The sequence below is a fragment of the Annulohypoxylon truncatum genome, assembly GCF_022578515.1.
Source record: "Annulohypoxylon truncatum strain CBS 140777 unplaced genomic scaffold F4807scaffold_9, whole genome shotgun sequence".
Taxonomy (NCBI): domain Eukaryota; kingdom Fungi; phylum Ascomycota; class Sordariomycetes; order Xylariales; family Hypoxylaceae; genus Annulohypoxylon; species Annulohypoxylon truncatum.
In genome coordinates, this window is record NW_025953795.1 from 1,002,227 (window position 1) to 1,022,215 (window position 19,989).

General features: G+C 45.9%; 6 protein-coding genes across 6 annotated transcripts; 5 read left to right on the forward strand and 1 right to left on the reverse strand.

Moving 5' to 3' along the window:
• Positions 1-12: 12 nt before the first annotated feature.
• F4807DRAFT_458644 (conidiation protein 6) lies at positions 13-377 on the reverse strand (the record flags this gene model as incomplete). The annotated part of the gene is made up of 3 exons (XM_048001240.1): positions 13-82; positions 140-200; positions 257-377. 3 exons carry the CDS (start codon positions 375-377, stop codon positions 13-15), a joined length of 252 nt encoding a protein of 83 aa, XP_047856268.1.
• Positions 378-1,957: 1,580 nt separating this feature from the next.
• F4807DRAFT_418891 (uncharacterized protein) lies at positions 1,958-2,987 on the forward strand. Its single transcript, XM_047997367.1, has 3 exons — positions 1,958-2,288; positions 2,367-2,459; positions 2,511-2,987. Exons 1-3 carry the CDS (start codon positions 1,991-1,993, stop codon positions 2,573-2,575), a joined length of 456 nt encoding a protein of 151 aa, XP_047856269.1. The 5' UTR covers positions 1,958-1,990; the 3' UTR covers positions 2,576-2,987.
• A 2,741-nt stretch (positions 2,988-5,728) lies between these two features.
• F4807DRAFT_418895 (calponin homology domain-containing protein) lies at positions 5,729-8,363 on the forward strand. The gene is made up of 4 exons (XM_047997368.1): positions 5,729-6,046; positions 6,106-6,316; positions 6,375-8,052; positions 8,114-8,363. The coding sequence occupies exons 1-4, from the start codon at positions 6,024-6,026 to the stop codon at positions 8,146-8,148; spliced, it is 1,947 nt and encodes a 648-aa protein (XP_047856270.1). The 5' UTR covers positions 5,729-6,023; the 3' UTR covers positions 8,149-8,363.
• A 969-nt stretch (positions 8,364-9,332) lies between these two features.
• F4807DRAFT_473131 (MBOAT family protein) lies at positions 9,333-12,492 on the forward strand (the record flags this gene model as incomplete). Its single annotated transcript, XM_048003073.1, has 8 exons — positions 9,333-9,773; positions 9,828-10,068; positions 10,146-10,267; positions 10,323-10,389; positions 10,513-10,613; positions 10,736-11,347; positions 11,415-11,511; positions 11,572-12,492. The coding sequence occupies 8 exons, from the start codon at positions 9,333-9,335 to the stop codon at positions 11,907-11,909; spliced, it is 2,019 nt and encodes a 672-aa protein (XP_047856271.1). The 3' UTR covers positions 11,910-12,492.
• A 539-nt stretch (positions 12,493-13,031) lies between these two features.
• On the forward strand, positions 13,032-14,943 carry F4807DRAFT_418899 (RNA-binding domain-containing protein). The gene is made up of 6 exons (XM_047997369.1): positions 13,032-13,350; positions 13,727-13,783; positions 13,841-13,940; positions 14,005-14,225; positions 14,301-14,371; positions 14,433-14,943. Exons 1-6 carry the CDS (start codon positions 13,268-13,270, stop codon positions 14,480-14,482), a joined length of 582 nt encoding a protein of 193 aa, XP_047856272.1. The 5' UTR covers positions 13,032-13,267; the 3' UTR covers positions 14,483-14,943.
• A 1,607-nt stretch (positions 14,944-16,550) lies between these two features.
• Positions 16,551-19,583, forward strand: F4807DRAFT_458649 (solute carrier family 25 member 42; the record flags this gene model as incomplete). The annotated part of the gene is made up of 8 exons (XM_048001241.1): positions 16,551-16,559; positions 16,656-16,988; positions 17,099-17,377; positions 17,449-17,585; positions 17,636-17,841; positions 18,898-19,002; positions 19,081-19,448; positions 19,506-19,583. The coding sequence occupies 8 exons, from the start codon at positions 16,551-16,553 to the stop codon at positions 19,581-19,583; spliced, it is 1,515 nt and encodes a 504-aa protein (XP_047856273.1).
• Positions 19,584-19,989: the final 406 nt, after the last annotated feature.

Genomic DNA, 19,989 nt, shown 5'->3' on the forward strand with positions numbered 1-19,989 from the left:
CACATTCTGTGTCTACATGTTGTCGAGGCGCTCCTTGGCACTCTCCTTGGCTTCCTCCGACACATTCGGGTTTTTCATAGTTCTGTACGCCACATTAGCAAGAGTTACGTCGTCTCCCTGAATGAACTTGGAAACTCACGCCTTTAGACCGCCGGCAACATTTCCGGGGTTCTTGCTTTCGTCATCTCCAGCCTTGGGCACTATGAATTCAATTAGAGAACATGTCTGTAAAAATCCTGTCAAACCGGTGACCTACCATCGCCGCCGTTGAAGTCATTTTCGAGGACTTGCTTGGAATGCTCCTTGGCCTCTTGACTAACGTTGGGGTTGTTCAAAGTGGCCTTGTGGCCGCCAGCAACTTGGGCATCAGTAGGCATGTTGAGTGTTTGATTGAGTTAATTGGTTTGGTGTATTGGGTGCGAATTCTGTTGTTTTGGTAAGAAGTACGATGCTGGTTGTGGATGCAAGATGGTTGCAAGATGAGCGGGGAGGAGATGGCGTGCCCACTCCTTTTTATACACAACTCCTCAAGCTACGATTGCACTTAATGTGCAAGATTGTATAGCAGGCTCAAGTTTGTGACTTCCACTCCCTTACTGATCATCTCTTTCATCCAGTATGGATCATCAAGTCATGACGACAATGACTATCTGTAGTCAGGGGTCATATCATCACCACTCAAGCCACTCGTAACTACTTTAAGCTTAAGTGGAATGAGTTGTATGATTTCATAGAATTCCTTACATACTAGATACGAAAGAGTTGGATAATAACACTAAAGTGTATCGCGATTTAGGATCTACCCGTTTCGAGATGCAAACGTTAAAGTTTCAGGAACTACGGATTGTCTTCTCCGCTAACCGTCAAACGATTGGCCATACATCAACCACATACTAAAGGACCCAACTGTGAAGCTGCCGGATTAAGTATGTAGGTCCACGGCTCTTTCTCCACGATGCGGCTCTAAAACATGAAACTGCCTCAAAGGATAAGTGATGACAACATATGTCTATTGCTATGTAGATTTACCCTACCAAAACGGTAGAAACAGTGTTCCATATTTGGCTACGCATAATATAGTAGTTTCTACGCTTGCTTAGCCAGATGGACGACTTGACGAAAGCCATCGCACCACACACCACTTCCGCATTGAAAGCAGCGGACAATTAGTTCTAAGTATTTGCAACCATCCGTGTAGATTATTAAATTATGTACATACCTACGTTAGGATTGTTTACAGGTAAGTCCTATTATGTAGAAGGATCGTAGTGTAGCAAGCCAAGCTGAGAAGTTGCTATCTCAATTATCCTGTTCTATCCCTCCCATGTGTCGTATGACTTCATAATATGCCATATTCATTGGCAAGTGCGTGCCTAGGAGTATAAAGGCGTGGAAGAAGTAATGACGTTACTAAGCAAAAAGCAAAATTAGCAAAGACATGACGAGTTGACCGCTTAATCATGATGTCAATTCAAAGGCTATAAAATGCACGGACAACCTTATCATACCTACCTTATTATTAAACGATAAACACCCAATTCTACTAGGTAAGAAATATTCCACCTTCGTACTTCCTTTATAATGCCGAAAATAATTGTCAAAGGTGAACTAGAGTTGTTAGCAATTGTTTAAACATTTACGATTTCTATGGAACTTCTTTAGAATTCCTACATGTATCCATGATTTTCATAATTTCCCCCTATGCATAGGTATACAATTCAGTAAGAATCAACTAAACATCTAGACTAAGCATGATACAGAATTAATTTATATTTGAAGTGACTTACGAAGGCTATAAATGTTAATAATTAAACCCAGTATCTGAACGCAGTTCACGGGGAATGACAGACGTTGTAAATATTACATAATTACATAATCGCAAAAGCCACATTGTGGCTTGAATATGCATCTCCAAAGCCCACCTGTCTCACTGACGGGATTGGTTTCGAACATTCACCAACTGCCTACTTGTCAACTTAAGTCCGCAACCATGTCATCTTCTCAAACACCACCTCAACCACCAGCCATAAACTACGTCGCCGGCTTCTTACTTGTCGGTCTTGCTTGGGGACTCACTACACCTTTCATCCGGCGCGCGGCTCGAGATCACAACCCGCCGGCTCATCCGTTGCTGGCAAGGGATGACGTGAAAGCGAGCTGGCTCAAAAGCAAACTTTATGGTGCCTTTTTCGCTGTCATTGATTTGTTACGGAATCCGAGATATGCTATCCCACTGTTGATAAACTTGACAGGAAGCGTCTGGTTCTTCCTGCTCATAGGCCAAGCTGGTAAGTCTATCAGTCATTCTACAGCCTGACCTATCTAGGTAGGTACTGGCGAACTGAGCCACTAACATGCTATTATAGAGTTGAGCTTGACCGTGCCCATCGTTAACACCCTGGCCTTCTTGTTCACCGTACTTGGCGATTGGTGGGTTGACAAAAAGGTTATAAGTAAAAGTGAGTTATCAACATTGTCACGTCAAGGTGTCTTCGCTAAGCAGACTCTAGATACGTGGTTAGGAATGATCCTATCTATATGTGGGATCGCATTATGTGTTCAAAGCAAATCTTGATGAATACCTACCCACTTTCTATACATCTTCTATGGGAGAATTGTAAATATTCATTTATTTTAACGAGATATTCGAGTGATGCTATCCGGAGCATCGGTAGTTCCGGTTCTAGACTCGGATGAGGCTAAGCCGGCCGAGTCGATGTGGTGGAAACTCACATGTGAACTTTCGGCTAAGACATAATGATGGCTTCCCGAACCAATAGTTTATGTTCTTCAAAAAGCCTATCGTGGGTAGATAGAACCTGGTTTGATACGGTTCAATAGATTATTCGGTATTACGCCCGTAGGAATACACGTGCGGTCTGTAAGCGTTCCTTTAGATTTGCCCAGCGGTGAGGAATCAGTTTAAAATAATGTAATGATGAATTCTGTTGGTTTGGATGGGGTTCAATAGAACAAGATCATTGGCATACTACATATGTATACCAACAAGCGTAAATGTTGTAGCGTTGAAGGGTATGCAAGTTTATTCAACGTGAACCCTTAAAGCGACTTACATACCTACGCAGCCTACTTAGCTTATAGACAATTTCATTCATTTTAGGGCCTTTTAAATCGGTAACATAATTGTCTTTATATCGAAGAGCCGAGGTTCGTAACAGGATTACTGCGTAGAAAGAATTGGCGCTGAGTAAGAGAAACGAGGCGTAGGAGGCGCATGGATCGAAAAGAATACAATGAAATTAACGAATAAGGAGTTGCGTGTGTTTAATCTAAGTATATTAGTGGGTATCTGGCTTGTACCGTTCGACCTGATGTGGACTGTGTGGGGTGACTACGGGAAGGGGGGATACTTTCCCGCGACTTTGTCTCCTTGCATATCTCGAAGTACCTCTATCCTGTAGGAGTTTGAGGAAGACCCCTTTTATTTCCTCTTTCTTGGATTAATTCCCCATCTGGATGGATCGACAGCCAGATATAAGAATAACCTAGCGCCATCGCGCTTGGCTCCTTCACTCACCAATAGCGCTAGTTTATATCCCTTTGATCAACCTCCAAGCGCAGGGATACTGACGGACATTCTCCATATTCCCATTTTTACCTGCAACCTTGCACGAGTGAATCAGATCCACCTGGTTTCCTTTCAAGAAGCAATCGACAGGTACCAAGCAGCCAAGAATGTTACCTTCAACAAAGCATGATTACCATGTTGGTTGGTCAGATTGTCATTTAAAAGTTCGTGACTCTCCTTAACTACTCTCTTATCCCGTAGGCTGGTCGGACTGTGATATCATCACACTCATTAGTTTAATATAAGTTTCGATATTACTTCCAGTATTTCGAACTAGCCACCTTAGTCTTTCGTTAAAAAACATTATTATTATTATTATTTCGTCAATATGCGTGTTTCTTCTCTCTTAGCTTCCGTAGTCTGCGCCAGCACCGCATCGGCGGCTGTGATGCGGATCGCGGCTAACACCTTGGCCTGGAATTGGACGGTGACGGAATGGGGCGCTGGTTGCTCAAAGGGAGCATGCTCCTATGGTAGATTCCCAAGAGTCCTTATCATATCAGCTTCCTTGCTTATTCGTTCATTCTAGATTTCAATGTGACCGGTATTGGAAATGGCACGGCACACCCCGCCAAGCCCTCGTTCAAGGCGTACTGCACTGGCCAAGATGAGGGCGCCGACTACAGGGCTTGTACGGCTCTCGAGGATACGGGAAGTCAATATTCAGTTGTTGCTAAGCTCCTCCCACGCAATGCGACGAACGAAACGCTCTCTCGGCCTGAGATCCAAGTCAGCCTTAAGTTCACCGACCTGAACACTTCGTCGACGTGGTGGAACTACACCGGAAAGGCCGAAACTAAGTACAACCAATTCGCCGGGCCGCGCTTGAACTTCACCATCGCCCCCGATACCATCTTCGGCGCTGCGTAAAGTTCAGGGGTTTAGGGATGGCCGCATATGATGTGTCAGGTGCAACATTTCGACGTGGTGGTGTTGGGCTGTCAGCATGACCTAAGCGACACTTGTGCGTCGCGGATCGGGATTACCTATCGACGGCAATGGAACACGACCTATTGATCGGGACGACAACCGACGCCTGGCTTGGAATCGTCCCACGCATCGAAAGATAATATACCTAGACTTGGAACAAACTGCAAAGAACATCCTCACTCGATCACGTCCTAAGTAAGGAATTGCTATACTCCAACTTCTAGGGCCCGTATCCCGAGGCGGAGCCATCCGTACCCCTGTTCTCGGATTCTATTCTTCTGGACGGCTGTCCAAATACTAGGGATTCATTGACTTGGCCAATCTTTGCCTAGCTCTCCTAATCTTGTATCACAAGAGTGCATGTTTGCGAGTCCCCAAACATACTTATCCTCGTACCTACAGAGGACAAGAGGGTTGAACCGTCATGGAAATTCGTTCGACCGAACATAATCATGTACTTAATGATAATCAATAATATCAAGTCTTGAGTCTCACCTGTACTCCCATGAAGACAAGACACGCGCCGATTATCTGCCTTTGTATTACGTTAGGTATAGAAGCGATGTGCTGTCTGGTGGGAACACTTGGAGATCGCCAACGGACCCTCCATGAAGAGGGGGAGACAACTGTAGTATAGACCCTCAGTTTAGCCCTGATTCGAGAGAAGTCAAGCCAACCAAAATTCCGAGGCTATTATCAGGCAGCACGGTGAAGATAGTATTGGTTGAGCATCATGTACCTGTTGAACTGTAGTGGGTTGAGTATAATTAGAAGTATCTTTAACCACGTAGTATGTATCCATCTGCGATATGAGTAGAAAAGTCACAGACTAGTATCGTATTCTGGAAACATCCATGATACACGATTATGGCAAGCGGGAATGGCTTCATGTTCGTTAATTGGTGTGTGATGTAATAGCGGAAATACTTCAAATTAGAAACCTTAGAGCCTTCGGAGTTATGCGAACCTACGTACTACTACTTGATATACCTACCTACCTAAGTTTGTGCAACACTTCAATTCCCACCACATCCGGCTCTTTGGTTGCTGCCTGCCCTAAATTGGGATATACTTAGGTACGCGTTTAGCCTTACGCAAGTTACTGTGGCTTGTGGCTTTGCCAAGGTAGCCAAGACCCAGAAGCAGGGGGATGAAAGAAATTACGTCGGTGTCGCAGCAGTAGCATTGCAGCCGCTTGCCCCCCTCCCCCGCCGAAACCTCCTATACGCTTTCTAATGTTGGCCCTTACTTTCTGACTTCCTACCCGAAGGTAGCCTGATCTAGGCAATACACATTTGAGCTCAGAGAGCTTCTTGTCTTTATTCACATAAATTGACCTTTATCGAAAGCCGGTGCCTTTTCCTTAAATTTCTGCTATACATATACGGTAGCGATAGCAAGTAATCCCGAAAGGCCGGTACGCGAAAACATCGTGAATTGTCATTTCAATCTTTTGGCCCAATCAACCGTCATTGCGAACTCCCCAAGTCCGGGTCTATTGGTCATGAACGTCATCAAGCTTCAGAGGTAATTTCGCGGGAACTACTTTTTCTTTTTTCATTGCCAAGCTAAATACTTATAACCAGGAAATATCCTCAATTCGAACAGGGCGACATATTCGCCCTAACGGACGCCTTCCGCAAACTCGATGTCGACGATAAAGGCTATCTCGACGAAGCTACTGCCATCAAGGCTACTCAGCAAAGCGAGCGACAGCCATACGATGTTGTGAGACAAGCCCTGAAAGAAGTCGACCTTGACTCTTCTCGAAGAGTTGAACTTGAAGACTATGTTGGCGTAAGTAGCAGATGGTTCCGCGGGAAAATCCCGATTCTAGTGCTGATATCTGTTCAAGTTGATCGCAAAGCTACGCGAATCGTCTCCCGCGCAACGGCGTATGAATACTGGTGGTGTCGCACCGTCTTCTCCGGCAGGTGTTGTAGCTCAGAGGACAGGTGGACATTCCTCCAAAGGAAGCATCGGCAAGATCCATGTCCAAGGCTCCAGTGCCAACGTCACTCACACTATCAATGAGGATGAGCGAACCGAGTTTACTCGCCACATCAACGCCGTATTGGCCGGCGACCCCGATATCGGGAGTCGATTACCCTTCCCAACCGACACCTTTGAGATGTTCGACGAGTGCAAAGATGGTCTTGTTCTCGCTAAGCTTATCAACGACAGCGTCCCGGATACGATCGACGAACGTGTAATGAACGTCCCGGGCAGGAAAATAAAGAAGTTGAATGCGTTTCACATGACAGAGAACAACAATATCGTCATCGAATCCGCCAAAGGTATTGGATGTTCCGTCGTCAACATCGGCAGCGGTGATATCATAGAGGTTCGTGAGCATCTTATTCTAGGCCTGATTTGGCAAATCATTCGTAGAGGTCTTTTGGGCAAGATCGATATCAAGCTTCACCCCGAACTTTACAGATTACTTGAGGACGATGAGACCCTAGAGCAATTTTTACGATTGCCTCCGGAGCAGATCCTTCTAAGATGGTTCAACTACCATCTCAAGGCAGCCGGCTGGCAACGCCGAGTCAATAATTTCTCGACCGACGTGAAGGATGGAGAGAACTACGCAGTTCTACTAGCACAAATTGGTCGGGATTATGGCTGCAGCAGAGCTCCTCTTCAGACGCGCGATTTATTGCAAAGAGCTGAGGAGGTGTTGGTTGACGCCGACAAACTCGGCTGCCGAAAGTTCTTAACCCCGACTTCCCTCGTGGCAGGAAACCCTAAGCTCAACCTTGCCTTTGTCGCCAATTTGTTCAACACTCATCCAGCTCTAGATCCGATTACGGAAGAGGAGAAGCAAGAGGTAGAAGACTTCGATGCTGAAGGTGAACGAGAAGCCAGGGTATTCACATTGTGGTTGAACAGTCTGGACGTACAGCCAGCGGTAGTTTCCTTCTTCGATGATCTCCGTGACGGCTCTATTCTGTTACAAGCCTACGACAAGGTCATCAAGGGATCAGTAAACTGGAGGCATGTAAACAAGAGGCCTGCTCACGGCGGCGAGCTGATGAGGTTCAAGGCCATCGAGAACACGAACTACGCTATTGAACTTGGTAAACAGAATGGATTCTCTCTTGTTGGAATCCAGGGCGCGGACATCACCGACGGGACCAAGCTGCTCACATTGGGTCTTGTCTGGCAGCTGATGCGAAAAGACATAACTTTGACGCTCTCGGCTTTAGCGCAACGTCTTGGGAAACGAGAAATTACTGATGCCGAGATGGTGAAATGGGCGAATGAGATGTCTCGAAAAGGGGGCCGAAATTCGTCTGTCCGGTCCTTCAAGGATCCCGCTATTGGCAGCGGTGTCTTCTTCCTAGACGTGCTGAACGGTATGAAGAGTAGCTATGTTGATTACGACCTCGTCACCCCTGGCCAGACGGATGAAGACGCATACATGAATGCCAAACTTAGTATCAGCATTGCCAGAAAAATGGGTGCAACTATCTGGCTAGTCCCCGAGGATATTTGCCAAGTTCGAAGCAGACTAGTTACCACTTTCATTGGTAAGACGCGCGACTTTCCAAAATCGGGAGCTAAGAAATGATTGCTAACAGCGAGTCACAGGTTCTCTTATGGCGACTCACGAGAAGATGCAGTAGACGGAAATTTCTTTTAGTTTGTCTCGTAGCGCAACAAGTGAGCGAAGAAGGGTCTAGGTTACTGGAAAAGTTAGGGAGAATCTGATGATGATACGTTTGAGCTTATTGCGTTGCCCATCAGCCTTACCAAGTTGCGAACGCAGTCTTCACTTAGTAGGCATCATTCCTTTTTTATTTTATAGATCAGAAAATGAGGATATTCTTGCATTGAGTGATTTATACTGTGTCGCCGAATTTATGAATACCTACCTAGCTGTAGATGCACCTGTACAAGAATAGGTACGTATTGGCTGTGTAAGGCGGATTATTGCATGCTGATGTCTCAAATGGATCATGTTTTTGTAGGAGTTATGCAGTGTAACGGTGCCCCGCCATTTTGTCGCCAACATTTCGCCCAGTCAGCAGCAGCCATGGGAGGATGACCATCATATTACGTCGAATGTTCCTGCTGTCCGAGGCTGATGGGTGTTTGCCCGAGAGGATTTTAGAAGTTTACCGTTAAGCTAGATTTGAGGGATGCTTGGAAGGAAGAGCACTGAAAGAACAAAGACTTCGATTTACAGTCGGGTTCCGCTGATATTGCCAATTGCCGAACGAGCTAGGTAGCCTAGTAACATCCATACCTTGATACCTGACCTGTTTGATCCAACCTCTTCCAAGCAAATCCTTCTAGCCCCTCTACCCCCTTAAGGCTTTCATCTTTATTCCGACGTCACCGATCAGATCGGCATAGTTCAGGCTTCCACTTAAAGAGTTTTTCAAAATCTTAGTCAGGAATCTAGCCAGATCCCCTATGATCAGGTTCCAACCGGGTTATCCAGAAGTTGTATTACTTTATAAACAACATCGAATTCGTCCGGTTGTGTCGGCCGTTGTAGAGTCAGGTGGCAAGACCTAATACGATCCGAATGAACGAGATCATTAAGTGAATTGTGGTTTGTGATTCGACAAGCCTAGGCACTGTAGCCTTATAAATGGTCGTATCTCGGACATCCATTCATTATATCAAAGCTGACAATCCCATTCAACTTCCCATTTGTCGAGATAAGCTGCTCATCCACACATTGGGTACCGAGAGTTCCGACCAATTAATATAAGATTATATCTATTAATTAAGCTCATTCTTTTCCATACTGGTGTGCGACTCTCGTCACAGACTCTCGCCATTCTTAAGATTAGCACATATGTCTTCAGCAGAGGAACTCCGACCGGTCCCACACAGTCGGGATCAGATTGCCGGAGGCTTTAACGCCCATGATGTACACTCAAAACACGAAACGCAACATCCAGCTGCACTGGCCGAGGCTTTGAAGGCTGTACGTCGCGCGCCAGATACACCGTCAGATAGCAACAGTGACTCAGGTTATGAAGCCAGGGACAAGCCGCTGCAGTCAGTCCTGTTACGGCGTAGGGCGGAGATCGATTCATATGACAACTCGGCATCGGATACGCCTGAGATTCTGCCATTAGATAATCCGGAACTTGATCAGAAATCGAGCCCCGAGCAGCTCCATCAGTCCTTGTCCACTCCTGAATTCCATTCTTCGAGTAGTGGGAAGAAGACGTATGTGGTGGCTAGCGATGACGCCGAGCTTCGCGAGATTTTGAGGAGAGGCCTGGAAAGGGTACGTCATTATTGTGAATACGCCTTGGGGCAATGCTAATATATGTATTCATAGGAGAGGGAGAAGCTGTCGCCGAATAGACGTGAGAAGCTTCGGGACATGGTTTTTACTAGGCAGTTCTCGGCTTTCGATAGGCAAAACCAGGATGCCGCGAATAGCCCATTTCACGGCTTTTACGTCCTTTTCTGGATCGGCTTGGCCATCTATATTATCAAGATGGGGGCAGAGAATTGGAGGAAAACTGGAAATCCGCTCGGCACTAATGAGATTATGAAGTCTATGTTTCGAAGAGATGGTAAGTTCATATCGCCACTGCCAGCAAAATGACCTGCTATATGTATCATAATAAATAATTACTAACCACTGGTATAGTGGTTGTGCTCCTATTCTCCGATGGAGTTATGTGTGGCCTGACCGGGGTGAGCTGGGTTATTCAACGCCTCGTCTTCCTTCACTATATCGATTGGAACAGATCGGGATGGGTACTGCAAAATGTGAGTATCTACTCTGGCTTATACGCGGTGGATCTCGTTAACCATATTTATATAGATATGGCAAACCTTTTTTATCGCAAGTGTGGTTGGCCTCACGCTTGTGAGAGATTGGCCATGGACACGTAAGAAATCTTCTTCATACCAATGTCTCAGCATTCAACCTACCATATATTACGTTGATGTCCCCTTCTAGATAACCAATTGCTTCAAGGGAAGGAATATATGCTGATTATTTTCCGTTACAGATACTGTCTTCTTCGTCCTTCACGGCCTTGTAATGTTAATGAAGCAACATTCCTATGCCTTCTACAACGGCCACCTTTCGTCTCTCTACAAGAAACGCCAGGTCAGCATATGCCCCTGATTTCTCAATGATGTTGTTTAATATGAACCCCATCAAAGGCATCCATCATTGAGCCTCTTTTTCTGTCAACTCGACGATTGATTTACTAACTTTCGAACTCGAAGAGCCTCCTGCTTAAGCTTAAACAACTAGAGAGTATCTCGCCAGTTACATCTCCGTCGCTCACGAGCCCGCGTGTCTCAGCTCTTTCTACATCCCATCTCGCCCACCCGCCGTCCGCAGATGAATACCAAGAAAGGCGACGTTCATTGTCGAAATCTAGACCCGCTGATCAAAATGATATCGAGAATATATCCCGCGTTATCGAGGCAGAAAACCCGCTCGACATGGAGCAATTGCAAATATTCGAAAGGCTGATAAAGTGGGAAGCTGATGCGCTCACGGATGAGCTCCGAGGCAAAGCAACAGACCCGACACACTATTACCCAAACAATCTAACGTTGATGAATCATTACGAATACATTGTCTTGCCCACCGTTGTATATGAGTTGCAGTATCCTCGGTCTGAAACTATCAATTGGTTATACGTGGCCGAGAAAACCTGTGCTCTATTCGGCATTATATTTGTTATGATAATGATCTCTCAAGCTTTCATATACCCCGTCGTGATGAGAACCGTATACATGAAGGAAGCGGGTTGGACAGTAGCTCAAAGGTTTCGGGAATTCCCATGGCTGTTGAGTGACCTAATCTTCCCTTTTATGATGGAATACCTAGTAAGCATCTACCTTTGTCTATGGCTCGTACTTACTTAATCATGACTTGGCTTACTTCTCTTCCTAGTTGGCTTGGTATTTGATCTGGGAGACGGTCCTCAATATACTTGCCGAACTTACTTGCTTTGCGGATAGGAGCTTCTATGACGCATGGTGGAATTCTGGTATGTCACAAGTTACTAGCCCATAATACATTTTGTACAAGATCACTTACACCTGTATAGTCTCCTGGGATCAATATGCTCGTGATTGGAATCGCCCCGTCCACAATTTCCTCTTACGACACGTATATCACAGCTCGATCTCCTCTATGCGAGTCAACAAACATACGGCAACGCTCATCACGTTCTTCCTCTCGGCCTGCGTTCACGAGCTCGTCATGTGGTGCATATTCAAGAAACTTCGCGGCTATCTACTTATCCTGCAGATGTGCCAACTTCCACTCGTAAGGATGAGCCGGACGAAGTGGCTTCGCAACCAGAAGACGGTGGGAAATATGATATTTTGGATCGGAATTTTCACTGGGCCTAGTTTACTGTGCAGTTTGTACTTGATCCTTTAAGGCATTTGTGATCTAGATACTTGGCGTTCTAGGGACATCGGAAACGAGAGTAAATGGAACCATGGAATACTCTAGACTAGATATACGAGGAGAGATCAGGGGTTTTAGGGGTTCAGGGTGTTTATATATGGACTTCAGTATGATGGATAGTATGAGGCTACGTCTTCGGTAGAAGCGACCAACATTTATCGATCCCTCTCCTTTTTGCACCCCTAAAACCACATTTAAACAGAAATTCCATAGCTTCATTGTGTATCACATGTCGGGTATATTTCCTCCACCTTCCTAGGTAGGTATCGTGAGATGGTTCTAAATGTAAACAGCCACACACCCTCATGAATAGAGGTCGCCATGACTGTTTGAAACTTACATCCGAATATCTGCACCTACCTTAGATAGGTAAGTTGGTAACGATTAGAATGAAGTTGTAATCGATCGAATCGAGATTCTTGATGATCCTCTCGCGGTTGGGGATTTGATGACATTTTAGGTTACTCTTATCTACATAGGTAGGGCTCGTCTTACTTCTCATGCTTACATAGTAGAATTACCGTACGGTATCCCGACTTTGTGGCTCATGCAGCTCTTATGCAGCACATCAGGTTTTGTAGCTTTGGTGATATCAGCGCACCTCACACTGTCGCATAACAGTGTGTTGAGAAGGTGATAGGCAGTTCCAAGCTCACACAACAATGAGATTGTTCACAATTCGCTTTAAGCACTATAGCACTGTTCTCGAAAACTGCAGTTTCTAAGATTAGGAACCAATTAGACGGTCGAAATACCAAGGTGATCGTCCCTACAGCTCGGCAATGATTCCATGAATAAGCATTGACGACTCTATGTCAACTCAGTGTTGCTTTCCCCTTTACAATTGAACGAACTGTACTGCACTGTAACTCCCCGGTTTAAGATGGAGAAGAGGCACCTGCATACGCCTTTCCTTATTCATGTACACCTAGAAAGAACCCACTGAAAGAACAATGGAGGGCAACTAACTACGTCATAAAGCCATAGCGCCATACGTGTTTGCGCTCCTACGCGAGTGGATTGACACTGTATAACAAGGCAATAACAGCTAAGGGTTGGTTCCCCGATAATTTGCCGTTCCCCTTTGAAAGCAAATTTTACGGTTTCAGCCAACCACCGGACAACTTCAACTCTTCCGCGAACTAATTCTACCATTAGTTGCTAGAGGACTACATAACTCCTTCGTCAATTTCGTCGCTAAACACGCGACCTTGACAACCAACTTTTACCTCATCGACTTTTAACTTCGTCGAGGTTTCCTCTTTTCCTTCTCTCATATCTCAACCCTCTTTTCATTCAATTCTCTTCTTAACTCTTCAGTAGCCATCATGTCTCGAGGTGGTACTACTCTGTACGTGACTGGCTTCAGCCACGGTACGCGTGCCCGAGACCTCGCCTACGAATTCGAACGGTATGTCCTATAATCCTCGTCGGTGAATCGATCGACCGTCCTACGGATGCGGTGTCCGATGTCACCTGCCTTCTCCTCGTCCTCACCCCGACCTCGCTTCGTCGTTCTCGGCTTCGTTCGAGTCCTCGATCCGTCTTCTTGTCTACGCTTCTGCCTTCCACGCCCTCCGTATCCATCTCAGCTTTCCATCTATTTCGATCGAGCGGTCGTATAGCGTCAGAAATACTAAGATCCATCGTTCCACGTTCCACGTCCCCCTAACCAACGCGATGGGAATTCGAAATTCTTGCACTCGATGCAAATATATATATATTATCATATATCATTGGGAAAGTCTTACATTCTTGGCGAGATTGCTGACATCAAACTTCTTTAGCTATGGTCGTCTTGTCCGCTGTGACATCCCTGCCCCACGATCTGCGTCTAGCAGACTGTAAGTTAAACTAATATCATATTACTATAACTACATGACTCTGACTACGATTACTAGGTTTGCTTTCGTGGAGTATGAGGATCGTCGTGATGCCGATGATGCGTATCATGAGATGCACAACAAGCGCATCGGCCGTGATGATCTTCTGAAGATTGAGGTAAGTTGTCCTGTCAAATGTTAACCTACCTCATCACGACTATTGACAGCTGACAAATATACAGTGGGCTCGTACTCCCCCCTCTGCGTCCTGGCGATTTGACAGTGGTCGTGACCGTGAGCGACGTGATCGTGGAGGCAGATCCCCACGTCGCGGACGTTCTCCATCTCCCCGTCGCAGCACTCGTGACTATTCCCCTCGCAAGGATGACCGACGAGACCGCGACCGCGATTACGACCGTGACCGTCGTGACACACGTGACCGCTCTCGTAGCCCGGATACTCGGTACAAATCCCTGTCTCCTAGCTCTAGCCCAACTCGACCCTCGATCAAATTGGAGCTTACAGTCAATCCTAACAGTGACCGCGACCGTGACGATAGAGACGACCGCGACCGCCGTGACAATGGCACCAATGGCGACGACCGAAAGGGTAAGTAGCTCTACCTTCATCTGTTTTTATACAATGAGCGTTCTGCTAACATCAAACCTAGCTGTCGACAGCCCTCCGCCCCAACACGAGGACCTGGACGTTGCAGAGTGATAAGTATAACTGGCCTGGCTATGTTACACTGCGACGGCGGGTTGCATCAGCAACGTGTGAAATATTAGAACGTTCTCCTATGTCACACGGGTGTTTGGTAATTGCTTTTCTACATTGGGCTGTAACTCATCTTTTAGTTTCGATTTCATCGACCGACGTGCGAGGCAGTCATCCGACTAATTGAAAGACTGAACCCGGAGACGATGCCGCCAAGACCGCGAGGATTTCCTATTTGAGACAGCAAAAGGCTACTAAGTGAATCTTAAATGCAGCTAGGTAGCCGAAAACGTGCCTTAACGGCGAAGTTCTAGCTAGGTAGTTAGTCAACTTGTTAGTTTCAAGGCAAACACACCGCGATTCCTATGAGTTCTTCGTGTTCTAGTGTTTTGAGGTTGTGAGACACTCCGGCTAAGACACCTAACCTATCCAGCAACCTAAAACACAATCCTTCAGTTACCATGATGCTACTTAAACAATAAAGCTACGTGAATCTCATGGGACAATGCTATTGAATATATCTTCATATGCATGCACAGATATATCCACATTTAATAAGTTGTCTAAACCCATCCGCGCTAACACGCACTTGTATTAGACGTGTTAGTTCGAAGAAGCTGTTAACCTTGATGTGTTATGCTACATACATAGTACATGCATGTGGACATTAGAGAAATCAGCCAACCAGATAACGCGCATTAAAATGAAGATCTCATGCATATTTCTGAGTCGAATGACAGCTGTACCCAATCTTGCCAATCCTCCTTCATGTCTAGTCACGTCATAATAGTACAAAGATCCAACGGATGTAAGGAGGAATACGTTCTCTTACGGTGCACTGTCGTACTTGATGCAGATAATCCTCCAAAGCTAGAGTTGATCCCGTAAGACTCGGGCCTTGTATTGGTCTACTCGATAACTCAATGTTCCGCTTTGTTTGGGCAGGTTTTACGGGCTAGCCGCAATGCCGAGGATCAACTCGAAGAATTGTTTATTAATAGTTCTACAATATATATGATTTTTTGACGTTTACAAAACTCAGGGGCTTCGCTACACAGGCATATACATACTTACCTGCCAACGTAGGCAGTTAACTTTTATGATTTTGTATCTACAATTAAACAATCTAGATTTTGTCTATTGATACCTATGTATTTCACTCAAAATCCGATGCCTCGATATGTAGCTACTTTTAACGTTATTTACATATCGTAAAATCTTAATGCCCGTAAAATATTAATACGTAATATAATATAGTATATGGGGCCTTGCCGAACTGACACTTTCTAGACCTTCTTAATTTCTTCCAGGACTACTGGAGTATTAAACGCATAAATAGCAAGGTGGTACGGGTCACTTGCAGTTGATTATTTATTTGTCAAGACAAAAGTCTCAGGTGAGTTCAGCAAGTGACTTCCCCCCCTTTAAGACCCAAGACCCAAGACCAAAATTTTCTCCAAGTTCCGACTGGCCGACTTCCTTCCCGAGTTCAACCACTTAAACTTTAGAAACTGCGTTCTGCCATCCAATCTTTCGTAGCTTAAAAATTCTAGCTCTTAAGCTTTTTTCTTCTTCTCACCCTTTGGTCTTTTCATTCGTCTCGCCTTTAAAGTAGCATATCGTATACGCTCGCTTTCTTCCGCGATAAAGTGGTATTGATTTGTAGCATATTTCTAGGAGGCGGAACGATCATGAGCGCTCTATGTACCTTGGTCAATTCGATGATCTGACCAAAGGGAACGTACAGTGACGCGCCTAAGCAAACCACCTCTGGAGGTTATTTGGGAACCCTGCGCAGTTACCGCCGTTACCTATGTTTATCTTCGATAATCCGTCCTCCAAGCTCGACTATGTCGCCCGCGTCGCCAAGTTATTCTCGATAGAAATTACATTATCGCCATAATCGTCGTGTCCCGAAAATATCTCTTCCTTTCCCAATATACATGCACAAGTATCAGCCGCGCGCAAATTTCTCGGCCCCCTGCTTCAGCCTCGTGCGAATTACACGCCGCCTGTCTTCTTCCGTTGCGCCGGCCGACTCCTCCCGTGTTCGCACGGCCGAGGTTCCAATATGGCTGCTGTATGTCACCCTCCGCTTTCACATTGGCACGCCCTTTGAATTAGGAAAGAAAAATAGGGTGTGTTCTAGTAGTAGTAGCTTACGCAAATCCTCTAGAGCTCGGAAGACGTCAAGGCTAAATACGCCAATGGAAACAAAGGCAACCAATTCAATGATTTCATCTCTCAACCGGTAGTCGCTGCGTTCTGCGCCGGTGGCGTCGCTGGCGCCGTATCGCGAACAGTCGTATCCCCCCTCGAGCGTCTAAAAATCCTTTTCCAAGTGCAAAGTGCTGGTCACAATGAATATAAGTTGTCAGTAGGGAAGGCACTTGCTAAGATGTGGAGGGAGGAAGGCTGGAGAGGCTTCATGGCTGGTAATGGGACCAATTGTATTCGAATTGTCCCTTATTCTGCAGTACAATTCGGCAGCTACAATCTCTACAAGCGGGTGAGTTCGTTACGTACACTGCCATACCCCTTACAGCTTAATTTGGGATATGCGGGATGTATGATGCCTATAAAGAAAGGCAATTACAGGTTTACTGATAATGGCTGCAGCAGTTCTTCGAAAAATACCCAGGAGCCCCTTTGGCCCCTCTCGAGAGACTTATCTGTGGTGGCATCGCGGGAATCACCTCGGTTTTTTTCACGTACCCACTCGACATCGTGCGGACCCGACTATCTATCCAGTCAGCGTCATTCGCCGCGCTCGGTCATACATCGAAAGATAAGCTACCTGGAATGTGGACGACGATGGCGGTGATGTATAAGGAAGAAGGCGGCGTACCTGCATTATATCGTGGCATAATACCTACCGTTGCTGGAGTGGCTCCATATGTGAGTTTTCTTATTCCTCTTCACATGCTGTGCTATATACATGAGGATAAGAGATACTAATGATGTCCTAGGTAGGATTGAACTTCATGACGTACGAATTCGTCCGCAAGTATCTAACTCCTGAGGGCGATCAAAACCCTAGCGCGGCACGCAAGCTGCTTGCTGGTGCCGTATCTGGTGCTGTTGCCCAGACTTGCACATATCCATTGTAAGTATTCTGTTTACTCGTTGGTTCTTGATTTATTAACGTAGGCTTAGTGACGTACTACGACGAAGATTTCAAATCAACACCATGTCCGGCATGGGCTATAAATATAAGTCAATAGGAGACGCTGTCAGAGTGATAATATCCCAAGAAGGACCGCGCGGGTTGTACAAGGGCCTTATTCCGAACCTCCTCAAGGTTGCCCCTAGCATGGCCGCCAACTGGCTTAGTTTTGAAGTCACTAGAGATTTTTTGGTCGGTCTGAAGCCAGAACCGGTGGCCCTATAGAGGGAAAGGGGCTGAATGTTGGCTGGATACCTTACTTTTCTGGATTACGTTCGGATTATGCTTCACACTACGCTTTAGACATGCACCATAGTTGTGCAGGACTCTTACCTAAGCATCTACTTAGGTAGGTAGTAGGAAGTGGAATGGCGTCGATACACTGCGGCAACAGATGTCGTATGCGGAACAGCGTACCAGACATTAAAACAGGCAAGGGTAGATATAAACACATAGAGGAACACGAAGATCCTGGCTTAGCTAGCAGAGATGGCAAAATGGATTGCGCAGAGTAACCCGAGCTATGCTCATGTCACATATTGTCACATAAGTACGGCTAGAGTTAATCGATATAAGCAGCACCAGGTCGTCATCCTGTTGGGGATAAAGCTTCGAGGAATCGTTTTATATAGGAAAATAAAGCGAACTTTGAAATATTAAAGTCTGACTCTACCCCTTTCCCGGCTACTGTAACCGGTGAATTGAGTATAATACTTTGTATTTGTGGATGTAAGAACGTACTAGGATATAGGTAGGTACGTATGTTCAAGTAACAATTTGCACATGATTCCAGTCCATTTATTCTGTACATATTATTATATAATTAAATCCCCACCCTGCGCTTGGACCAAGTGAATAAATTGCTGATGTGGATCCCAACTGACCAACCCTAACTGCCAGGTGACACCGCCCACTCGCACAAATTCGCTCCACGTTCTGTGATTTAGAACTTTTTTTCGGTCCACTCGAGATTTTCCTCAATCTTCAGTCAGTACTAACCCACAGCAAAACAGCTTTCTTTCCTTCCCATCGACTCTTTTACTTTCTATCACAAAGCAAAGAGTCACCGTCAAGATGGGTACGTTTAATATTTATTTAGAGATATCTATGCGAGTGGAAGTGTGAGAGTCGAGCTGTCGCAATGCGGCTCGTCTTTCTCGCTGTCTGCGAACAATCGGGAATCATCTTCTGAGATGTGCCTGAAAGAGCATATTTGAACCAAAAAGCTGACCATGGCTTTTCCTCTGAATAGGTATTGATCTCGACCGTCACCACGTGCGCGGCACCCACCGCAAGGCACCCAAGAGCGACAATGTCTACCTCAAGCTCTTGGTGAAGCTGTACCGCTTCTTGGCCCGTAAGTCATCATTTGCAACCCATTTATGTTTCATTCCTATACATCATACGCGATGCTGACTTGGTAATAATTCTCTAGGTCGAACGGACTCCAGCTTCAACAAGGTTGTTCTTCGCCGCCTCTTTATGTCCCGCACCAACCGACCTCCCGTCTCCCTCTCCCGCGTCAAGGGCCAGATCACCAGAGGCCAGGAGGGCAAGATCGTCGTTGTCATCGGCACCGTTACCGACGACAACCGCCTTCTCGAAGTCCCGAAGGTCTCTATTGCCGCCCTTCGATTCACTGCTACCGCTCGTGCTCGCATTCTCGCTGCCGGCGGTGAGGCATTGACCCTCGACCAGCTCGCTCTCCGATCCCCTACTGGTAGCAACACCCTGCTGCTCCGCGGCCCCAAGAACGCACGTGAGGCTGTCAAGCACTTCGGCATGGGTCCCCACAAGCACAAGGTATGTGATTTGGAAGTTGTCTTCACTGGTTTGCGGTGTGCTAATAACAATTTATAGAAACCTTACGTCGAATCCAAGGGCCGCAAGTTCGAGCGTGCTCGTGGTCGCAGACGGTCTCGTGGTTTCAAGGTCTAAGGGGAACATCGGGTTGGTTTGGGTCGTGCGTTTACGTCTCTTCGGATATACCATGGAAGCTATTCTCAACCGGAAGAGAGCTGCTTCAGGGATGGTTTCTGCATGGCTTGGCGTGATACGGGATTACAAAATGAATCATACAGAATAAGATGAATTGCCACGTCTAACGACACGAGTGACCGTTTTCCCGCCTGAATTATGATCGAGAAACCAACAAGTTTCTATGCTACATGGAACACAACAGCCACGTACATCGTAAGACTCCAAATGATAAAACACGGATACTGAAGTATCAATTTCGAACTTCAATTATTTAAGTGACATTATCAGTTGTAGATCAAAGAGAATCGCCTTGATATTCCTTGAAATGCTCGGTTCTTGTAGAATTGGAATTCAAAGAAATCGT

What these genes read in the sequence shown, in the direction of transcription:
- F4807DRAFT_418899 (XM_047997369.1), top strand. Translation starts at nt 13,268, where the DNA reads ATGTCTCGAGGTGGTACTACTCTGTACGTGACTGGCTTCAGCCACGGT. An exon ending in CGATCTGCGTCTAGCAGACT is followed by an intron (nt 13,784 to 13,840) that starts GTAAGTTAAACT and finishes TACGATTACTAG; the next exon opens with GTTTGCTTTCGTGGAGTATG. An exon ending in TCTCGTAGCCCGGATACTCG is followed by an intron (nt 14,226 to 14,300) that starts GTACAAATCCCT and finishes CAATCCTAACAG; the next exon opens with TGACCGCGACCGTGACGATA.
- F4807DRAFT_418891 (XM_047997367.1), top strand. Translation starts at nt 1,991, where the DNA reads ATGTCATCTTCTCAAACACCACCTCAACCACCAGCCATAAACTACGTC. An exon ending in CCTGCTCATAGGCCAAGCTG is followed by an intron (nt 2,289 to 2,366) that starts GTAAGTCTATCA and finishes ATGCTATTATAG; the next exon opens with AGTTGAGCTTGACCGTGCCC. An exon ending in CAAAAAGGTTATAAGTAAAA is followed by an intron (nt 2,460 to 2,510) that starts GTGAGTTATCAA and finishes AGCAGACTCTAG; the next exon opens with ATACGTGGTTAGGAATGATC.
- F4807DRAFT_418895 (XM_047997368.1), top strand. Translation starts at nt 6,024, where the DNA reads ATGAACGTCATCAAGCTTCAGAG. An exon ending in AACTTGAAGACTATGTTGGC is followed by an intron (nt 6,317 to 6,374) that starts GTAAGTAGCAGA and finishes TATCTGTTCAAG; the next exon opens with TTGATCGCAAAGCTACGCGA. An exon ending in ACTAGTTACCACTTTCATTG is followed by an intron (nt 8,053 to 8,113) that starts GTAAGACGCGCG and finishes AGCGAGTCACAG; the next exon opens with GTTCTCTTATGGCGACTCAC.